The sequence below is a fragment of the Helicoverpa armigera genome, chromosome 14 (genome assembly GCF_030705265.1).
Source record: "Helicoverpa armigera isolate CAAS_96S chromosome 14, ASM3070526v1, whole genome shotgun sequence".
NCBI classification, from domain to species: domain Eukaryota; kingdom Metazoa; phylum Arthropoda; class Insecta; order Lepidoptera; family Noctuidae; genus Helicoverpa; species Helicoverpa armigera.
In genome coordinates, this window is record NC_087133.1 from 1,598,189 (window position 1) to 1,620,515 (window position 22,327).

Here is a 22,327-nt window from a genome sequence, read left to right on the forward strand (position 1 = left end):
TGCTAAGTACATAATACACACCCCTATTTACTGCAAGCTCTAATATTATTTGGCGCCAAAAACCAAGCAACTGTCAAAGTTGTTGTGTGAAAACCAGTGAAAACTTGAATGTGCTTTGTTTAATTTGTTTTAACTGTTATTTTATATTAATAAGAGTAAAAACTGTACAATGGAAGACGGTGACTTTGACCAACGCTTACGTGATTTACAAAGGGAATATTTGGAGTTCCTAGACGATGAGGTAACTTTAAAATTTACTAAAACTAACCTTAATGTTTTGCACCGGTTATTAACGAACTCTTACTAAACTTGTAGGAAGACCAAGGCATTTACATGGAGAAGGTGAAACAGATGATAGCAGATAAATCTCAGAGATTACTTGTGAGCATTAATGATTTGAGGCGAAAGAATCCTGAAAGAGCACGAACCTTGCTTGAAAACGCGTTTGAGGAACAGATAGCGTTTCAAAAAGCTCTCAAAGAGTATGTTTCTTCTATCGATCCGACGTACGCGAAGGAACAGGAGGAGTTCTTCGTCGCGTTTAACGGAAGCTTCGGAAATAAACATGTTACTCCTCGTAGTTTGACCTCAAGGTATGATGTTACTCACCTTATCTTTGTTTATCAAAGTCTAAATTATTTCCTCCCATAAGACGACCCACTGACCAAACTTTGTCTATATTAGTTCTGATAACGAATGTAAGCAAATACAAAAGATATTCTGAGTGTTAGCTGGAAAGTAGAATGAACAATCTTCTCAATAAAAAGCTATCTATTTCTATTCTATTGTAATGTCTATGTACAACATGTTCTAATTATTGTTTATTTTAATTGATTATTTCTTCTCATTTTATCTCCCTAAAAAGGTTAAAAGGCACATATCACCATACATGGCTTATTTCCAGGTATTTAGGCAATCTAATATGTGTGGAAGGCATAGTGACCAGGGTGTCTCTGGTGAGACCAAAGGTTGTGCGCAGCGTTCACTACTGCCCGGCCACCAAGAAGGTTATGGAGAGGAAGTACACAGACCTGACCTCCTTTGAAGCCTTCCCCACTTCTGCGGTTTATCCTACTAAGGTAATTTTAGTTATATGTGTGTAACCATCTTTATTACGTTATAACGTGTGTGTGTGTGTGTGTGTGTGTGTGTGTGTGTGTGTGTGTGTGTGTGTGTGTGTGTGTGTGTGTGTGTGTGTGTGTGTGTGTGTGTGTGTGTGTGTGTGTGTGTGTGTGTGTGTGTGTGTGTGTGTGTGTGTGTGTGTGTGTGTGTATGTGGCATCGTAGCTCCCAAACGGATGATCCGATTGAAATGCGGTTTTGTTTAAAAGGTATGCTGGAGTGTTCTTAGCTATGTTTGGTGGAAATCGGTTCAGGTCTTCAAGGTCATCAGCTCGTTTGCTAGATGTGATAGGAATGTTACACGCTCAGTTTACTTGCAAGTATATGTGGGATCTGAAATTTGATACACTAATGTCTTTTGGAACCACTGAGCTGGTCTGCTGTTAGGGCACGAAGGTAGGAGACGTAACCCTGAACTGCCTTTTAGTAAACCCATCGAGTTTGGACTCGTTGAATTTGTCTTGACGAGTTCTCTTCATGTTTCTAATTGACGAGAACCTGATGCTGGAAATGGGATGTGGCGGATGAAACCCTGAAATGCCGGAATGAAACGGATAAACCGATTTATATTTTTGCTGAAAATCTAGAATATCCAAAGGTTAATCTTTATTGTTTCTCAATCTGTGCAATTCTCCCAGAGCCAGTTTGTCATGAGGATTGTTAAACAGCTTCCTTTGGCCGAGATCGCATATAGCGACCCCATCTTAAGATAAAATAAATTAAATGAAAGAAGGAAAAATTAAGGAGCTCCTTTAAAAAGCATGAAATAAAATTAAATTATAAATTTAAAAAAACCCCCGACCCAAAAAAAGTACGCAATAATTATGAAAAAAGGTTAAAACGCTAAACCCTATAAAAGCAAAAATAACTTTTAACACTACGTAAACTAAATTTTGACGTGTCGGGGGACCGCTTTTTACCTTCATAAATACTTACATAAATCAAATGATACCTACCTAATTACAACATTTGTTTACAAAAAAAACACGTATCTAAAGTAATGAATTAGAGCGGTCCCCCGACACGACAAAATTTAGTTTACGTAGTGTTAAAAGTTATTTTTTGCTTTTTATAGGGTTTAGCGTTTTTAACCTTTTTTCATAATTATTGCGTACTTTTTTTGGGTCGGGGGTTTTTTTAAATTTATAATTTTGGATCCACCAGTCTGACTGAATCTGATGAATAGCAGAGATTTTCTATAAGAATGAATTCCCAGGATCAGAATCCCCATATGTTGATAAAAAGTTACGTTACAGTATGAAAGAACAACATACAAAAATCTATCATTTTGTTACAAACTTTTGCATCTGTCATATTAGTAGGATGTTCAAACAAAAACATTGCAAATAGATATGTATTGTAGAAAACAGTATAATGTAATTATAACACCACTTGAACATTGAAAGCATTGCATACAGCTTAATTTTTTTTTTTCTTCTGCGTATAGGATGATGAAGGAAATCCCCTCGAAACAGAATATGGCCTCTCCCGCTACAAAGACCACCAGACCCTCACAGTGCAAGAGATGCCAGAGCGAGCCCCTGCTGGCCAGCTGCCCAGGAGTGTGGACATCATATGTGATGATGACCTGGTGGACAAGTGCAAGCCAGGAGACAGGGTGCAGATTGTCGGCAACTACAGGTGTCTACCTAATAAGCAGGGTAGCTTCACGGCTGGTACTTTCAGGTAAATATTTGCTGTTCATATTTAGGGTCGATTTTGCTATGGTTTTTATTGCCAAGACATACTTCATAATGAATGGTCCTTTGATAGTAAGTAAATTGGTTCTGATCTTGTAAATAAATAAATGTATAGAAACATTTGGAAATAACTTTGGAACTCCCTTTAGCTTACTTTAACTCAATGATTATATTGTAGACAGCCATGGCTATATCTAACTCAACTCAATCAACCTTTTACCATTAACTAGAAACCAATCTTTCACTCCCCAGAACAATCCTCATAGCGAACAATGTAACAGAAATCAACAAGGATATGAACATGAACATCACTCTAGAAGACGTGAAGCTCTGCAAGAGACTCGCCAAGCGCGGCACGGCTGACATGTTCGATCTGCTGAGCAAGTCGCTGGCTCCGTCGATACATGGACATGATTATATTAAGAAGGCTATTCTGTGTCTACTGCTGGGAGGCATGGAGAAGGTGCTGCCTAATGGCACGAGACTAAGAGGGTGAGATTTTTAAAAATTGTAGCAAGCACTGTTCTGTCATCATTTTTTATTCATAGAAACTGTTTTCTGTTGAACCAATTATTATGAACAATTCTTGCTCCTCCTTAGAAAGAGTTTGCTTAATGAATGTGATCAAAGTTCAAATCACAAATGTTAGTGTCCATATTAAACTTAGAACTTTGTAAGTGAATGAAAGTCGTAAGCCCAGTAAAAGTGAGATATTTTTCAAGCCTTCAATAATTAGTTACAGCCATCTTTATTCCCTCTTGAAAACACGGCCTAAGAACAGGACCTTGAATTTGTTGGAATAGAAAAGCAAAACAAAAGGGCTCTTATTGATTGTGAGACTCAGTGGCAATATTTGAGAGGGTACAGTTTGACACTAAGATATTTCAATATCCAGTGACATCAACATTCTGCTGATCGGCGACCCGTCGGTGGCGAAGTCGCAGCTGCTGCGCTACGTGCTGCAGACAGCGCCTCGCGCCATCACCACCACCGGCCGCGGCTCCTCCGGCGTCGGCCTCACTGCTGCCGTCACCACTGACCCCGAGACTGGGGACCGCAGGTTAGTGCTACACACCCAGTGACATCACCACCACCGGCCGCGGCTCCTCCGGCGTCGGCCTCACTGCTGCCGTCACCACTGACCCCGAGACTGGGGACCGCAGGTTAGTGCTACACACCCAGTGACATCACCACCACCGGCCGCGGCTCCTCCGGCGTCGGCCTCACTGCTGCCGTCACCACTGACCCCGAGACTGGGGACCGCAGGTTAGTGCTTTAACCCCACAAAATTTCTACAAGAAAAAGTTAAAACAATAAAGTAGTACATATTATATTTAGAGTGATAATTCAACATAAACATTGGAGCGATATGGCACGAAGTTTCGCTGTAGCTTTGACGATTTTTGTCGGTCAACAGACCAACGTTATACCGCCTTGATAGTAGCAATCATCCTTTCCGACTTCATAAATCTTTGATAACTCCCTATCCACCCCTACAATTATCTATTAAAAATCATTATTATTATTCCGTAATATTTTTCGTCCGCAGATTGGAAGCAGGCGCCATGGTGCTAGCCGACCGCGGCGTAGTGTGCATCGACGAGTTCGACAAGATGTCTGACATCGACCGCACGGCCATCCACGAGGTGATGGAGCAGGGCCGCGTCAGCATCGCCAAGGCTGGGGTACACGCCACGCTCAACGCTCGCTGCTCCGTGCTGGCTGCCGCCAATCCTGTGTATGGACGGGTTAGTCACATTTTGATACTTTTTGTAACATTTTTTACGTGGTAAGTGATGATATAGATCGATCAAAGGTTAAAAATCATCTATCTACTAGTACCATTTCATCTACCAAAGTCTATAATTCATATTGGTAATGGTGAACTTGTAATAGCAGGGTTGGAGCCCAGACATCTTTGGAAACCACTATACTAGTTACAGTTACCTACTTTGCAATATGCAGGGTCTTCAGTAAAGAGTACATCATATAACAGTTTATAAATGGAGTCATACACTTAGTATGCATATTATTATATAATATTGAAAACATATTACATACCTACAGGGACTTATGACTAAGATAAGTTTCCTTTTAGAACTGAAAGCGAAAGCAGGAATTATTTATATTCTTTATCAAATTGAAAACTACATAAATAAAGCTTTATTCTTCTACAGTATGACCAGTACAAGACTCCTATGGAGAACATAGGTCTGCAGGACTCGCTGCTGTCTCGCTTCGACCTGCTGTTCGTGATGCTGGACATCGCCGACGCAGACCACGACAATATGATCTCTGAACATGTGCTCAGGATGCATCGATATAGGTAAGAGGTTTATTTGTTAAACTTTTTATTTAAAAACTAAAAATATAAACTTTGTGTCTCAATAGATACTATATATTGGCCACAGTGCATCTTGGTCAGATGATTGTGGCAGTGCTTGTTTATGCGGTTATTGGTGCCACAAGCACTTTCTTTCTCTGTGGATACATAGATTTAAAAATCCTTACATTTTAAAATTAAACAGTCTCAATTTATACCGTAAATTAGATCAATTTGACGCTAAAAACGTATTAAGTAATAATAACTTTGTAAAATGACAACGAAACTTATCTGGGGCACTGGTTTAATATCTAAATGAACTTAGAACTGTTATTTCGATAACTAACTGAACTATTTACTTTATATACAGGAATCCAAAAGAGCAGGATGGTGAAGTATTACCAATGGGCTCCACCGTGGAGATGCTGTCCACTGAGAACCCAGACAATGATGAAGCTGAGGTAAGTTATTACTATCACATACCACTACTAACATTATTCAAAACTTTTGTGAGTGTGTATGTTTATTACTTCTTCATACTCAAACAGCTGAATGGAGTTCTAGAAGATTAGAATAATATATAGGGTTTATTTTATAATTCAATGTTTTATAATCTTATCAGTATTCTTTGTCTCCTAACTGCCTTATATAAAATAAAACATCCACAATTCCAGGAAACAAATGCCTCCATATACGAGAAATACGACCCCCTGCTTCACGGGAACACGCGCAGCAAAAAGGAGCAGTACCTGAACACGAAGTTCATGCGCAAGTTCATACACATAGCGCGGCTCATGAAGCCCAAGCTGACGCAGGAGGCGTCGGACGCCATCGCCGACGAGTACGCCAGGCTCAGGAACCAGGATATGATGGACAGTGATGTCGCTAGGGTCAGTATATAGTTTTAGGTAACTACAAGATTTCTGTTGACAATTTTAACTGCTTTCTAAAAACATTATAATAGAATAAACAATCCATTACGCCGCACCAATTTGATGAATAGATATTTGCCCGTAAGAACATAGCTTTACTTTTTGTTTCGTGCTATTTAATCAGCGTGCTATGGGAACAATTGTCCGTGGCTCTCTATTGGTCAGATCCAGATATTGCTCCCATCGCACCTCTGGCAAGTTTCCCGATATCTTCAACAAATATCGTCATTGCAATTAGAAATAATTACAAAATTAAAAACAAATCATATACTTTACCTTTCTTCGTGAATCACGCTATTGTGTGATGAAAACCGTTTGAAAATGGGTGCAGTGGTTTTTGTTTGAGTTTATTGCGAACAGCACTTATTTTATAATGTGTACATTTTACAGACACAACCAGTAACAGCGCGTACGCTGGAGACTCTGATCCGTCTGTCCACCGCGCATGCGAAGTGTCGGCTGAGCTTCCAGGTGACGCACGACGACGCGCTAGCGGCCATCGAACTCGTGCAGTTCGCTTACTTCAAGAAGGTAAACTTTATATTCATTGTTAATTTTAGTACATCTTAAATACGTTCAGCATTATAATTTGGTACAATTTTTTTCTTGTTGTTAGGAATGAATTACAAATGATATTAATTAATAATAACACTTTTAAATAATAGTCAGCTAAGTTATTTTGTTTGCTGTTATTTCAGTTTTTTTGTATATTTTATGTGCGGATTATGGAGAACAAAATGAGTAGCGGAGATGTAATAACGCAAAATCTCCTTAAAAAGTAGCGCGCTAAAATGCGGGTGTTCTGGGGACGAGAAACGTCACTAGCTCCGCTCTGATGTACCTACTTAGAAACCCGCACTTTTTTTTACCAAATCACCAATCAATCAAGACCAATCTTTGACACAAACAGATACCCAAACGCTTCATTAGTTTAATGGTAACTGATTGTTTCACGCCTTCCGTCCGAGCGCCTGACCTACCTTTGTCTTTGATTGTAACCTCATAATGATATCATTTGTATGTTTCTAGGTGTTAACAAAAGAGAAACGTCGCAAGCGCCGCGCGTCATCCGATGGAGAGGAGGCCGAGGGCGACCAGCCTGCCGCGCCACGTGCTAAGAAGTCTAGGAAAACGGTACATATTTACCTTTATATAAAATAAATACTAGCTGTTCCTCGAAGTTTAACTAAGTACTACTTTGTATACCTGGATAAAAGTAGCCAATGTGCTAGTCAAAGTTTCGCCAAAATCGAGATTAGCCGTAACAGACCCAAAAAAGAAATCCGCTTTTATGTCTCGAAAAAAAAGCAGTTACTTAAATGTTTCAGACGATCCAATTTTTATATAGATGTAGATTACCGCAACACGTGGAAAACAAAGAAGTATATAAAATTAATAAAAATAAACCATCCTTCCTTTACAACCAGGGAGCAGAAGGCGAGGATCCATACGCGTTCTCATCAGACGAGGAGGCGGAACCAGTTCTGCGGGCAGCACACTCCTCACAACCTGAGCCCTCGCAGCGAACCACCAGGTCCTCGCAGAAGACTACTATTGAAGCCAACAGGTTTGTTCAAGATAAATACATAAAAATGTTAGGACTGAAAGGCTAGGATCGATACGTCCTCGTCAGACGAGAAGGCGGAGCCAGTGCTACGGGCTGCAAACTCTTCACAAAACTGATATCTCGTAAACCATAGAATGGAAAATCGCAAACAAAATTCTGCATAATAGCCTATTGCTATGTACTATAGATTTTAGGCTTGGCTTACCATCCCAGTAAAAACAAATATTTTTTTCTTCTCTTTTATATCATTACAACTTACAAGTTGCTGTATTATAAAGCATTATTTTTATTGCATATTGTAGATTCCATAAGAGATATTTATATTTGCATATTGTAGATTCTATCAGTTTCGTAATAGTTGTCGCCAAACTTTGACACTGAACATTGGACGAGTCCCTACGAAATACGAAGATTCGGGAGGGCCATATAAGAGCGTACTTGTGGTCGATATTTAGTTGTAAATCGCCATTGAAAAAATATACTTAACTGTTTGTTTTTTCAGGTTAACCCAATTCAAGTCAGCTCTCCAGCAACTATTCCGCGAGGAACGCGCGAACTCGCTCCCGCTGTCCCGCGTGACGTCATACGTCAACGACAAGTATTCGCACGAGACGTTCTCTGACGGAGAAGTGAACGCCGCGCTGCAGCAGATGACGCACGACAACCAGGTCATGATGGCTGATGATATCGTGTTCTTGATTTAATGGGGAACTAGTATATACTGAGTAATCTTAACTTTGTACGAAGTCCATGTGAACCGCAGGTCATGGGCATTTTATCGTCAAAATAGTGGTTCTACGTTATTCTGATTCCGAAAGAGTATACACTACTGCAGAATTCCATCAAGCAATTCTGCGATTCTGATGTGTTCGTTACTTATGATGGTGGTAACACCACAAACACACTCACAAACTTTAGCTTTTATAATATTAGTGTGCTTAAGGCCACGCCCCATTTGTTTGGCTCCATACGTTCGTCATGCGATTTGTTGCTTTGGGGGACACAAATGACCATTATGTGCCCATGACATACGGTTTGCGCATGAACCTGAGTTAATAGATCTGTAAACCAGAGTAACAAGTTGTTGCGTTGTACCCACCTGCATACTTATATTGTCACTATTTCCTCATCAGGAAAACTGTTTGAATTTCAATTTATGAAAGTAATTATGTATGCATTTACTTGAAAATATGTAATACCATTTTCAATTACTATGAAATGTAGACCATTTTAAAACTATATAAACATCACTGATTGATCAGCCGCCTAAAATAAGTTTAATATTTTTGTATTTTCTTAGCCATTGTTCATGTTACTGTTAAGTTGTTTTAGAATAAGATTTAAATATAAAGTGCCTTTTGTGATTGATAAATCAAGGTTAACAAAGAATGACAATAAACCATCTGATTAATAAAATCAATGTTATTTTATTAAGTACACAAATTCTTAATGTCTACTTAGTACTCCTTGGTCATTTTCTGCCTTTCTTTCCTTTACCTTTGCTGTGTCCGCCTTTACCTTTGCCAGACTTGTTTATTTTGCCACCGAACACTTTCTTTTGTTTGTTGAAAGGTTTCTGACCATCATTGCCATCTCTTTGGAACCTTCTGCCACCGCCTTTGTCATTATTGAACTTTCTGCCGTCATTTTGATTACCTCTGAAAGGCCTCTTGCCATCTCCTTGGTTCCCCTTAAAAGGCCTCTTACCTTCTCCTGGGTTCCCCTTAAAAGGCCTTTTGCCATCTCCCTGGTTCCCCTTATAAGCCTTGCCATCTTGTCTGTTGGGCTCCTGTTTATTTTGGTATTTCTTTTTGAGTTTTTTGTCTAACCTCATCTTTTTGAAGCCTCGTGGACCGTCTTCATCTCCTTTCCGTTTTTTCGTGTCGCGTGTGAAGAGGTCTAGAATAGGAAGAAGTCTCGAATTATAACTCTTATATAAACAGCGCGCAGTGGCGGATCTACTGTAGTGGGCACAACCTCTTTCCCGTTCACACTTCTTTTCCCTTTTTACGTACTGTCCTATATACTCCCTTATAATAATAATAATGCCGGGACACTTTGTCACACACGGTCGGTTAGCCCCATGGTAAGTTATTAATTAACTTGTGTTATGGGTGCTAACACAACTGATAAACTACATATAGCTACATATATACATATTTATAAATACATATTGTAACACCCAGACCACGGCCAACAAGCATGCTCATCACACAAATGTCGACCGAACCGGGAATCGAACCCGGAACCTCAGGTTCGGCTGTCCGGCATGGTGACCATTGCGCCATCGAGGTCGTCAAAACTTATGTCCTACTCTTGTGAACTCCCTTATGTACTACACTTAGGTTATACATATACCTGAATGTATGTGAATTTTCAGTAAAAGGTTGCGCCTTTTTAGAGGGCTGGGCCGCGTTGGGTCACTAGTGCTTTTAATATTCATCTGTTAATTATTGTCTGATTGTGGAAATGTCATTATAATAAATCTTACCTTTCTCGGGTTCAACGCCGACCTCTTGCCTGTAATAGTCCGCGTCATCGTCATCATCTTGATCCATATCGGCGTGCTGCGACTCGGCATTCGCCAACTCCATTAATCTGGAAAATATTATGTCTTAGACGTGGACTAATTATTGTTGGAGAGAGTAACTAGGTAACTATACATAGAACATAAAAGAGAGCTTTAGAACGTGGGTGGCTTAAGTAAATAGTTTAAGTATTTTGTAGTGTGTTTTTAGATGGCATAGATACCTGAAATAGGTAAATCCCTAAGTGCTTTCACATTTGAGGATAGAAATCCAAAACACCTGCAGTGGGGTCATTTTATAATTCCAATTACTTTCCCAGGACCCAAATTGCCAATAGCAGAACATAAACCATGATGCGCCTCACCTCTCACTCTCAGTAACATCTTGTTTTTTCTTCATGCCCTCGAGTGACTTCTGTTTGAGATCCTCCTTCTCCTTCTGTTTCCGTTTGACGTTCTCTTCTTGCTGTGCTTTACGTTTCTCTTTCAACTTTCTGTAAACATGCAAATTAATAATGTACAGTTTTACTAAGAACCAAACGGCCTGGCACGCGACGACGGTAAGAGACCAGACGGCATGTCGTTATTCCCTTGGAAGATGGGTAGGCCTTTAGTATGGGACGCAACCTGTGTCGATACTCTTGCGCCATCACACCTTCCAAGTTCTGCGTGCTGTGCTGCTGCTGCCGCTGCGGCTGCGGAGAACCTCAAGCGGCGGAAATATAGTGGCCTTGTCGGAAACTATATTTTCGAACCGTTTGGGGTTGAAACCCTCGGGTCGTGGGGTCCGAATGCCCACATTCTATTTAAAGATCTTTCTAGGCGGCTGGTTGACGCTTCTCGTGACCAGAAGGCTGGCTATTACCTCGGACAAAGAATCAGCATGGCGATCCAACGAGGTAATGCTGCCAGCCTCTTGGGCACGCTCCCAGTTGACAGCGATGGGGACGAATTTTTTGACGCTTTTTAGTTGTTTGTTTTACTAGGATAGTTTTTGATTTATATTGTAAATATGTATTGTAAATTGTATGTAAATAATATCAAAATAAACTATTTACTAAGTAAATGTGTAAGTTTTCTACTCAGCAAATTAATTGTCCTTTTTGTCATATAATGTAAAATCCTCACCTCTTTTGTTCTCTCTTCTTTTTAATTAAAGCTTTCTCTTCTTCAGTTTTCTCTACCAGTTCATGGAACAGTACTTCACCATCCATTAGTCCATCTTCTACCTAAAGAATAAGATTATTCATTATATTTAGATTTTAATAGCAGATTGTACAATAATCTGCACAGACGACTTCAGGTCTATTACCACAAGAATTTGTAATTTAATAATAAAATAGAATTTATACTATTATGTTCATCAGATTATGTTAAGAAAATATATGAAATAGTTTACCTTTATTAATTGGAAAGATATCCTGGGCCCTAACTCGAACAGTCTAATAGCTGACTTAGACTCCGCGGCGGCGCCTCGCGACGCTAAGTTCTGTGGCAGGATCACTTGCGCGTTCGGGTCGTCTTCGAACTCGCTCTCTGATAGCATTCCAGCTCTGGAAAAACAACATAACTGGTTAAAAAAAGGTCTCTCGAGGCTAATATAAATTATAACTGTGCAGCTTTGCTAATAATCAGAATAACTAACTTCCAAAAGCAATGTTGCGTTTGTTACTTACTTGTCAAAGAATTCCGACATGTCTTTGCAACGGTTCAAATTGGGTATTTTGCCTTGCACCATCTGAAAAAAGATATAAAACTTAATTAATATCCCCATCTTAGAATGTGATTAGCACTTTTCAAGGCTTGTAAATTCATCAATGCAATTAATCTCCATTGTCCTTACCTTTTTAGTTCCCTTATTAAGTCCGACCGGCGTAGCTCTGATAGCGTAGTGTCTCATGTCAACTAGCTTTGTAGACGGGTTGTAGTTCATCAGCACGCAACGACGTATGTTCTTTAGTTTTACCTGAAATATTATAAATATTGTAATAACATTTCAATGTATAGAAAAAGACGTAAAACATGTTGCAAGGATGCTCTGTATTCAAAGTTTGCACTAAAAATCTCCCTGTTAGTGTGTATTTCAATTCAATTTGGTACACATAATAGTCTATCTGGAGAACATAGGCTACTTTTTAGCCACTTGCGGGAAAGCGACAAACAGCGAGTACTTTCGACGAAAAGCTGTCCTGTATGGATTTCGCGTATTATTGTCTACTTCTGTGCTAGATTCTGTTTCTCTTGACTTGACCTGGGAAATTATATGATTTTTTTTTTTTTTTTTTTTTTTAATTAGCCTATGCTGTCCCACTGCTGGGCAAAGGCCTCCCCCAAAGCCTTCCACTTTTCTTTATCCATCGCTGCTTGAGGCCAGTCCGAGAGGAAGCTGTCCAAGTCTTCCCTCCAGCGTTTCCTTGGTCTCCCTCTCGGTCGCCTTCCATCCTCCGGGATCCACTTTGTGGTAATATTGGCCCACTTGTCCGGGTGCATTCGACAGATGTGACCCGCCCAATCCCACTTCAACTTTGCAGACTTATTGCCCACATCGAGTATGCCCGTCTTGGACCGGATAATGGTGTTGCGTATCCGGTCGCTAAGCCGTATGTTGAGCAGGCTACGCTCCATGCTTCTTTGGCATACTTTTAGCCTGGACTTCTGAGATTCGGTCAAAGACCAAGTCTGAGCGCCGTAGGTTAGGATGGGCAGAATACACATGTCGACTAGTTTTCGCTTCAGCGATAAAGGGAGCTCACCCTTCATAAGCGACTTCATGGACCAGTAGCTCTTCCTCCGGTTGTGAAGAATTTTTATAAAAGCTTTGTAAATATGCGAGACTAAGCTAATGGGCCTGTAGTTGTTTATGTCAGATTTGTCTCCTTTTTTGTGAAGTAGAATGATGTTAGAGTGGCACATCGTATCTGGGATCTTGCCTGTTTTCAAGATGTTATTGAAAAGACTAGTAAGGTGTGGAACAAGTGTGGCTGAACCAAGTTTTAAGGCTTCAGTAGTAATACCATCCTCTCCAGGGCTTCTGCCATAATGCATACTCTTGAGGACTCTATGGACTTCGTAGCTAGAGATAGGTGTAATGTCTTCTGGGTAGTGGTATGTAAGGTCATTACTTGTTTGTCCAGTATCGGAATATAGTGAACTATAAAACTTTGTACATATCTCTATAATTTTTGGTCTGCTGTGTTGTTTTGTGCCATTTTCGTCCCGTAGACTATTGATCCAGGGTTTGCTTTTCGAGATACCTTGTTTGGCAACTCTCAAGGATCGGTGTTTCTCTAGAGCGACCTTGACTAGTTGTGTATTTAGATTTCTAAGGTCTTTTCTAATGGCTCTTTTTACTTGTTTATCTAGAAGTCTATGTTGTTCTGTTCCTATTTCGTAAGCGTTTCTTTGTTCTATCAGTGTATTTGTATGTACACTGAATTTAGTATTCTTCTTTCTATTTATTGTCATGCTGCAGCGAACAATTTAACCTCACATTGACAAATAACTTTGAAAGCCTAGATCTAAATGTCGCCGACGTAGAAGAACAATATCGCAACATAGTTTCACGTATCAATTATATGAATAGTAGACAAAAAACTCACAGTAGTAATATTGATAGTAGGGAACATATTCTGGAACATGGTAGCCATGAGCTTCATGTGCATGCCTTCACCGGAGAAGCTGTTCAGCACAATGAGGGGAGCATTCTGGAATGCCTTCATCATCACATACTGCTTGCGGAGAGACGAGATCACGTCGCGGGCTAAGCTGTACTGAGGACATAAAAGCATAAGGTTAGGTTAGATAGTTGTCGCCAAGAGTGCGTATTTTAAGCAGAAGGTATGGAACTAACTTTTATCATTATTAATTAATTTTGTTTAATTTAATATCCATTTCAAAATTGAGCTGAAACATTATAACCATGGAAGCCAAGTGCTCACATTAGTCAAAATACTTTGGTCAAAGAATTTGCATTGAACCAATGAAGCAGTAGCCTTTTGGGCGCAATCCCCGCTAACAGTGGACGCAAATGAGTTTATTGAGACATAGTTTAAATGTATATTTTGTAAAGTTATGAAATTTTGTACATTTTATGTTATAAATTTGATGTTAATTCTTACACTATGAATGCGGAAAGTGAGCGTAGGTCCTCGAGGTAACCGAGCCATGCGCATGTAGGAGCCAAGCTCTGTCTCTGTGAACACCATCATGTGAGAGACATGGAGGTAGCCGGATATTGACACAAAGTCCTTTATTGTGTTCTTTTTCCTTTCCTGAAATAATGCAAAATAATTTGTTGGTGAATATAATTTTGGGTAAGTCATAATGATTGTACACGTGAAAGGATGGTATTTTAAATATAACAGTGCATAGAGCAAGGAACTCGGAAGAAATAACTAACACTACTAGGCTGCCATAAGTACAATTTGAATAGCAAAAATGAACATACATATTCTATTAATTTAATAAATATTGCACAATAAACACAAAGCCTAATTATTAAGTTGCAACACAAAAGAGATATTTTTGGTAGTAGGTAATATCTAAAATTCAGTAAATAAATAAGCAGTATCTTCTAGTCAACTTTAATCTTGGCTAGAATACATGCAAAAGCATTTTATAATAATCAAAAACAAACTTAAACCAACCTTCAATTGAGACGCAGTAAACGGCTCCATGACCTTCCTGAAGTCCTTCATCAGGTCGACGAGGTCCTTGCTGCATTGTCCGCGGTGGATCACGAAGGAATGCGGCGCCTTCACCAAGTTCTCGGGCTCCAGAGACTCCTTAGTCGTAGGATTCTTCTTCACACATTTACCTTTACGTTTACCCATTGTAAAACGTACTTAATACAAGAATAACAATAAATGACCACCAATATAAAGGTGGTTTTATATTTATTTGTTTATTAAATACATAAATAATGTACTAATCAATCATTTGCAGTTAAAATCTACAACTTCCACGAGTGTTGTTTTATTTTGAGGTTATAACATGCACAGCAGAGGTCTTGTCAAAGTTAGTGACAGATGACAGACAGTAGAAATTTCGTTTTGAAACGCTTGCCTTACTGAATTTATTTCTCTCTACTGAATTTCATCTTAATCTTTGGAATAGTAAGTAATTTAGTCCAGAGATGATTGAAAGAAAAATAAATTCACATGAGATCATCAATGGAAAACCAGTTTATGTCTAAACTGCGACCAAATCTCTTCATACATTTAAGAGCTACGGTGCCACAGACAGGTACACGTAAGTAGCAGTTATTTCATAGCATCTCTCTTAGTTTTTCATCCGGGTAAACAATGGTCGCGCACTCTTTTGTCAGTTGATACATTTTGAATCATAAATAGATCATGAAACAGCTGTTAAAAATAAGATAAAATATATCTTAAGCTAATGGGAGTTAAGCTATAAATAAAACGCGACAAAACAAATCAAAACAGCTTTATTTCCTGCTGGCTCATCTGTGGATTTTTGAAACTACACTAGGTATTCTTTGTCTAAGTCTCATTATGTATTTCAAGCGGTTTTGTTCAATTTATTTAATTATTAATAATTGGTATACAAAACCCTCTCCGATGTGAGACCTTAGATTACAATAGCTTAATGTTAAAACGAATAAATACATATTTAAATAATGTTGGTGCCGAGTACTTCCATCACAGTAGGATTTGTACCAGCATAGTAAACAAACGTTGAGTAATATGAGAAATAACAGCTAATCACTCTATAGTCTGATACACCTTGAACTCGACTAGTTCGGAGCTTCGTCGCCACTACCACGGCTTACTCGGACACTACAAATTCGATAGAGAGAAAGCATATGGTACAAAAACACTGACTTATCACGACACGTAAATACTGAACGCAAGCGCGTGGTAGTGGTGTTTACAATCACAAAAGAATGGTTCTTCAATTCTCTATCTTAGTTTAGGTGCAATAAGGTGCAAAATCGTTACCCAACTATCCTACTATTTTTGGATTTGAAAACAAAATGTATTTGGTAGCAAGTCTGAGTGACAGAGATTTCGGTATGTTATTATCTAGCTATGCACCGTAGCGGCCGGAGCCCGCGCCCGCCGGCCCGGCGTGGTCGGCGCCGCGAGCCCCGGACCGTATATAATGGATGAACCCCAACCAAAATATACAAAAATCTTACATCAATAAAGGTGCAATAGAAAAATTACATAAAAAATAGAGAAAATCATTGTTTCGTTGACAGGAACTAGAAACATTATTCAAATTAATTTGCGTTAAAACGTTTTTAACAAAAATCACAATAAAGAATGTTGCAGAGAAACCAAGGTTGTTTTGTAGTTATGAATATAAAAAGCCCCTATTTTACCCCTATTAAATTAGCTACTATCTATAGTCCATTCTATACTATCTCAGTTAAATACCGTATCATTAATTTATTAAAACTCATATTTATAATGTGTACACATGAACGTGAGTGAAAGGTAAAGTAACACTGACAAACGATTTGGCGCCGACTCGCGGCCAATACTAAAGTGTACACAGGTTGTTCTCAGCGATCACAACGGACCTCCGTATTCATCTAACTACACGCATAATCAAAACCTAGCGGGAATCATTAAAGCCGAATGAACTTGCTTTATTATGTGAAACGGTGAAATACAATAAAAATAAAAAATATCCACGTACAAAATGAGATGTTACGAGATCAGTTCCACTCGAGGGATGGTTTCTCAGTATTACTTTATGCTTCTAACAAATCTGTATATTAATATTATTCAATCTGTTTATTTGTAGCTAAACACGTGATTATGTATCAAATATCAAAATAATAATAAATATTCATAAGTAGCGTGCTGGGAACTCGGGAACACACAAAGTTAACCTCGCGTCGTGTGGGTCTGGCTACAAACAAACAAACGTTCACACCGACTACGCATACAATGTTATCGTGAAGACGAGTTAACTGTAAGGGTACCTCGCAAATGACAAAACGGTACAAGTCGAAGCGTCAAGCCATTCAAATCAAATAGTGTCGCGGAGTTAGTAACATAGATTGTTTAAATATTTATAACTAGTTAAGTGCGAAAAACGATAGGCACAAACATTCTAACATTCACTTAGGAGTTGAGATACCATTTAGTTATAGTTTCGTTATAGTTCCCAATGGTGTGATGTCATGGCCTAGGTAGTCTAACAGAGCCACAATATGATGAATGATTAATATCAATTGTGCCAATAAGTAGTAAACCGCACCGCGCATGCCGCTGCCGATGTACCGGCTGCCACGTCTGCCACACACTATATTAAAATAAATATTAGCACTAAAAGCTAAGTTTTGAATTGAGCTAACTTAATCGATGTAGTTCATTCGTAGACTGTATGTTCCGTGCGAGTGTAGCGGCCATGACAGTCGGCACATCGCGGCGGGCGCGAGTCGCTCAACACTAATGTAACAAAACTAGTATGAATCGAATCACTTACAAATGTACAACCACAGGGTAGGCGTGGTTGGCATTTTCGCAATAAACTACAAAAAGCTACACTCCCTTCGTACAAAGCATCACAAAAATACTACAAAGAAACGTGTAGACGTAACAGAATATGTTAAAATCGAGCAAAATGATCGATAAATTAATAACAAAATATGTTATATGCAAAAAAATATAATTAAGGTGTCGTTCGCGGACCGATGGTGGAGGCCTCGAGCGAGTAGTTCACGTGACATGAACTGGTATATTACAAAATCCTTGCGATGCAGAGTTGGTGCGCGCATCAGGTGCGTCCAAACCACAGCCGAGTCTCTAGTGTTGATCCATCTGGAAAACGACAGCACATTGTGTTACAAAGGGGTATATTTATTTAGCGTCTTTCTCGCAGCATAAACAATATCTTTTGTTAGATACTAAACTTTTTCCAAAACATAACTTTTATAAGGCTGAATACTGATATGATGGAAAGAATCAACAACGGCATGCAGAAATAATACCTGTAAAGTGGTAACTACACAAAAGTGCAAAAATGTTCCTTTTATCTGTACTGTGTTCCTTATCTTAACAAGGGCACTAATATGCCCTTTAATACACATAATTAAGAAGCAATTAAAGTTACATACTTGTTCTTGTCCGTTGGTCTCCTGTGATTTCATCACATCAGGCAAGTCGGGCGGCGAAGAGTACGGAGTCAGGTCCAAGGCTTCAAATTCGCCATTTTCCTTCCTGTGACAAAAATAAATGTTTAAGTTAATGATTAAAATATCGTGGGTATTATAAACCTAAAGACTACATCAACTTTAGAAAAATGTATATAGTTTGTGCCAAACTTTATGGCGGTTCGCGTGAAGTGAGAGACGTGCGCGTATTTGTGCTCGGAAGTTAGCTGCAAGACGCCACTAGGTTTGGCGAGGCCTATACTTAAATGATACAATCTGTAGAAATTAATATCTACACAATAATAAAAAAAACACTTCGTACTTTATTCCACTGTATTAAAAAGGTAATTAAAAGGCCTAATGCACCGCATATTGTACTAGAAAATTATAGGTATTGAATTATGCAACAACTGGCAATTAGTGCATGAAGTTAATCTGATTCTATACAATCCGAGTACCTAAACATTACTACAGCTGTTACGGAATATTTGCAGTTCAGATGTTTTATTTCGCCACGAAGTCAAACGAAAAATTAACTTACTTGTCCTGTGCAAATAGTTAAACGTTTCGAAAGGGTTTTATAGGCCTATCTATACATACATACTAATATTATAAAGCTGAAGAGTTTGTTTGTTTGTTTGAACGCGCTAATCTCAGGAACTACTGGTCCGATTTGAAAATTTATTTCAGTGTTAGATAGCCCATTTATCGAGGAAGGCTATAGGCTACTTTTTATCCCGGTACGGGAAGTAGTTCCCACGGGATGCGGGTGAAACCGCTGGCAGAAGCTAGTTTGATATAAAAGATATTGAGTTTCAGTTTTGGGTAGTGGTTTAGATATAATTTATTGGTAAAATGTACCTACTCATTAAAAAACAACAAAATTGTTTGTGCGTACCCCAAAGCCCCAAAGGCTTCTGAGCTACTGAACCAATTCGATTTTTTTTCCTGTTCGCAAGCTACTCCCCGGGTGCCATAGGCTATACTTATTTTATTCGGGCACTGGAAACAGTTTTCAGGGGACGCGGGTGAAACCGTGAAAAACTACTAAAAACAATTTCATTTTGCAGTAATAAAATCGAAATAATTCTAATGTCAGTTAACTAATCGATAAAATTCCGTAACATTAGTTACATGGCGTGTGCACTTTCTCGTATTAAAGTGCAAACATGCAGCATTGACACAAAATCGATTACATATTGGGTCAAGGTTGAGGAAAGCAACCGTTCTCGATTATTTAGCCATGCATTGCAATCGATATTGTTACATTGCCATCTAGGTGTAGGCAACTTCATACTTCAAAATTGATGTGTTGTTAGAAGTATAGGAGAAATAATATGTGGTTAAAAAAAATCGTGTTTTCGTATAAGCCACGCGAAAATTATTTCTTAGGTCTCTTTAGATGAAAATGAATAGTCTCTTTATTTCTGACCCTGCAACTCATAAAGCCATAAACAAATGATTGAAGGATTTAATCAGCTTTAAGTAGGAGCTCATGTATAGTTCGTTTAAGCTGAAATGACGCGATCCACTACATCATTCACGCATTTATTGTGTGCAAAAATTCGGTAGTAGGGGCGTCATTTCAGCTTAGATAAGCTCTACTATCCTGGTCTATAAAAATCCATCATAATATTTGGTACAACCCCAAGTAACTTATATAAAAATATATCATAGATTGTACATTGTTTTTCCCCATTCTTGTCTCTCTTAGTTCTGAAAGAACAGGAAGTCTCTTTCATACTTTTGACATTGAAAATCATGCATATTTATTGCAACTGGTTAATGTTTGTAACCATGGTGTTAAGTAAGAGGAAAACTGTTAAAATAAATCATTATTTGTGTTCATAGTAAGGTCATTGGCATATAAGTACCTATAACTTATGTTGCCCAAATAACTTACAAGGAGTATGTCCTTCTTATCATGTAAGAAGGTATACAGAACTTTTAAAAAAAAATTTCGTCATTCATTTCGTAGTTATTATATCAGAGTAGTAAATGTTTTTTGTGCATAGCATATTATTTGTTTGTTGTTCAACATGCTTGCTTTGTATTTTTTGAGATAATGCACACTTACACCGACATAAATTAAAATGGAGCATATACTTCCGCTCAAAGCCAGATTTTTGACTGCATTTAGTTGCAATTTTTACTTTTATCACATCCCAAGCATGTTTGGTGTGGAAAGCCACATCTAGAACTTAATCATTAAAATAAAATGCTTTCAATAGTCAATACAGTACCTTAAAGCCAATCCAATAGGTGCGGGACACTGGGCCTTAGCAGTAGCGGATGTTAGCCCGTACTCAGCGAGGGTCTTCTCATCCTCCATCAGCTGGCTGTCCTTATTGAACAGCATCTGACTTTGTGGGGTCACTTTCAGGATACCTGCCGATTTTTTATGAGGATTTTTTTTAATAATCTTAGTATAGGTAATTTTTCATTTTATATTCTTATTAAAATGTATGAAAATTATGAATTAGTAACATGATTGTCAAAGAATTTTGATGATAGACACTTTAAGACTTGCATTTAGTTACATCTCCAACAGATAGGCATGCCTACTTTGGCTTTTTTACATTTTATTATTTGGGGCCAAATTATTAAACTCCTTGTAGTATTTATTTAGATAACAAGTGCTTTTGAATTATTTTCAAAAATCAGTCCCAGGAAAAATAATAAAAACAGAGAAAGCAAAAATATTATCACCAAGATAAACAATTCAATATTCCCTTTTATATCTGTAAACATTCCAATCCCATTGTTTTAAGTTTTCTAGAAACTCTTCAGTTCTTTTACAGCTTAGATATAATGGTTGTTAAGGTCCTTCTGAAGTTGATAAACAATAATCTTCAGGGCAATGTTCACACAGTGCAAGTAGCATGTGAGCTGCAGTCTGGCTTACTTATCTTACCTCATATTGATTATACTTACACTAATCACAGTCCAAAGTCTAGCACACTAAGAAACTACACTCCTGACTAAACATTCCTCACTACACTTCTAACAAAAAGGTTCTATGCAATACCATAAATTCTAACAACATTTCCAATATTTTGAACACATACCTACATAATATAAAAGCCCTTGTTTTAGCAACAAACTAGGAAATGCAATGAGTCATATTTTTCTATTGCAAAATATCGTTGTAGTGTACATAAGCAGCACATGAAACATTCATGAACAATGAAGAACAACACAAGGCTTAACAACAAAACCTACGCTGCGCGCCCGACATTGTATCCCGACTATAAATAGAATTTTCTCATATCGCGATAATCGCACCCACCTTCGATCATTTTCTTCAATTCTAGCACAGTTGTCGTGTCCTTCGCGTCGGTGAAGATGGTTAATTTTTTTCGCCTAATCATTAGAAAGACATCCTGAAAACAAATTCCATTTTTGAGGTTACATCTTTCAAGGGAAAATCGCACGTCAATAGCGCACTGATTACACAATTCGTTAGTCACACTTATATCCAAATGTATGTTCCTGGAGACTTACCATGTTGAGTTTATATTTATTATATATTATCTATTTATTTTTAGGAAAAAAACTCTCCAAGGCGTACCTACGAAAGGAAATTTAACGAAATGACAACTGCAAGAAGCCACAGATAAATAATATTATGTAGCTTCACTGAAAACCAAAGAGTAAAGTAATATATAGGGAAAAGAGAGCCCTCTTGCGTGATAATCATGCAAACCTATTTGTCAATGCGCCATCTCTCTCTAAATTGGCCCCGAACTACCTACATAGCTATAGCTATAAAAATATATATGCATCATATTCATAACATTTTCTATTAGGGTAAATAGCACCATGTAACTATAACATTGGTTATCGTTATAGTTACATTATGCTACTTACCCTAATAGAAAATGTCATCGTTAATATAGTAAAAGGACGAAGGAAAACAAATAATTATTATGTATTATTACTTTTTATACGCGTGTACGCAGAATGCAAAAACCGCCATATTGATATTTTGTTATGATCGATGATCGGTTTTGTTAAGTTACTTGGAAT

At 38.2% G+C, this 22,327-nt stretch overlaps 3 protein-coding genes across 3 annotated transcripts; 1 reads left to right on the forward strand and 2 right to left on the reverse strand.

Annotated features, from left to right (window-relative positions):
- The first annotated feature begins 36 nt into the window (after nucleotides 1–36).
- Mcm3 (Minichromosome maintenance 3) lies at nucleotides 37–8,946 on the forward strand. The gene is made up of 14 exons (XM_064037757.1): nucleotides 37–241; nucleotides 316–593; nucleotides 905–1,079; nucleotides 2,569–2,807; nucleotides 3,074–3,313; nucleotides 3,717–3,881; nucleotides 4,371–4,569; nucleotides 4,999–5,147; nucleotides 5,515–5,605; nucleotides 5,819–6,034; nucleotides 6,467–6,607; nucleotides 7,106–7,210; nucleotides 7,504–7,643; nucleotides 8,146–8,946. The coding sequence occupies exons 1-14, from the start codon at nucleotides 170–172 to the stop codon at nucleotides 8,345–8,347; spliced, it is 2,412 nt and encodes an 803-aa protein (XP_063893827.1). The 5' UTR covers nucleotides 37–169; the 3' UTR covers nucleotides 8,348–8,946.
- Nucleotides 8,947–9,057: 111 nt separating this feature from the next.
- LOC110380025 (protein Peter pan) lies at nucleotides 9,058–15,189 on the reverse strand. The gene is made up of 10 exons (XM_021339880.3): nucleotides 14,817–15,189; nucleotides 14,289–14,441; nucleotides 13,770–13,940; nucleotides 12,014–12,136; nucleotides 11,847–11,908; nucleotides 11,570–11,723; nucleotides 11,299–11,399; nucleotides 10,536–10,664; nucleotides 10,135–10,241; nucleotides 9,058–9,542 (listed from the first exon to the last, which is right to left on the reverse strand). Exons 1-10 carry the CDS (start codon nucleotides 15,000–15,002, stop codon nucleotides 9,115–9,117), a joined length of 1,614 nt encoding a protein of 537 aa, XP_021195555.3. The 5' UTR covers nucleotides 15,003–15,189; the 3' UTR covers nucleotides 9,058–9,114.
- A 2,608-nt stretch (nucleotides 15,190–17,797) lies between these two features.
- On the reverse strand, nucleotides 17,798–21,939 carry LOC110380018 (elongin-B). Its single transcript, XM_021339872.3, has 5 exons — nucleotides 21,803–21,939; nucleotides 21,588–21,681; nucleotides 20,542–20,686; nucleotides 18,263–18,365; nucleotides 17,798–17,966 (listed from the first exon to the last, which is right to left on the reverse strand). Exons 1-5 carry the CDS (start codon nucleotides 21,803–21,805, stop codon nucleotides 17,952–17,954), a joined length of 360 nt encoding a protein of 119 aa, XP_021195547.1. The 5' UTR covers nucleotides 21,806–21,939; the 3' UTR covers nucleotides 17,798–17,951.
- Nucleotides 21,940–22,327: the final 388 nt, after the last annotated feature.

Bases quoted from the DNA above. Each gene is read 5' to 3' on its own strand.
- Mcm3 (XM_064037757.1), top strand. From the start codon at position 170: ATGGAAGACGGTGACTTTGACCAACGCTTACGTGATTTACAAAGGGAA. The intron at 594-904 runs GTATGATGTTAC...GCTTATTTCCAG, and splicing joins CCTCGTAGTTTGACCTCAAG to GTATTTAGGCAATCTAATAT. The intron at 1,080-2,568 runs GTAATTTTAGTT...TTCTGCGTATAG, and splicing joins CTGCGGTTTATCCTACTAAG to GATGATGAAGGAAATCCCCT.
- LOC110380018 (XM_021339872.3), bottom strand. The intron at 20,687-21,587 runs GTGGGTGCGATT...AAAAATCGGCAG, and splicing joins ATTGAAGAAAATGATCGAAG to GTATCCTGAAAGTGACCCCA. The intron at 18,366-20,541 runs GTACTGTATTGA...TTTTTGTCACAG, and splicing joins CCTATTGGATTGGCTTTAAG to GAAGGAAAATGGCGAATTTG.
- LOC110380025 (XM_021339880.3), bottom strand. From the start codon at position 15,002: ATGGGTAAACGTAAAGGTAAATGTGTGAAGAAGAATCCTACGACTAAG. The intron at 14,442-14,816 runs GTTGGTTTAAGT...GCATTATTTCAG, and splicing joins TTACTGCGTCTCAATTGAAG to GAAAGGAAAAAGAACACAAT. The intron at 9,543-10,134 runs GTAAGATTTATT...TTCCTATTCTAG, and splicing joins CGGCGTTGAACCCGAGAAAG to ACCTCTTCACACGCGACACG.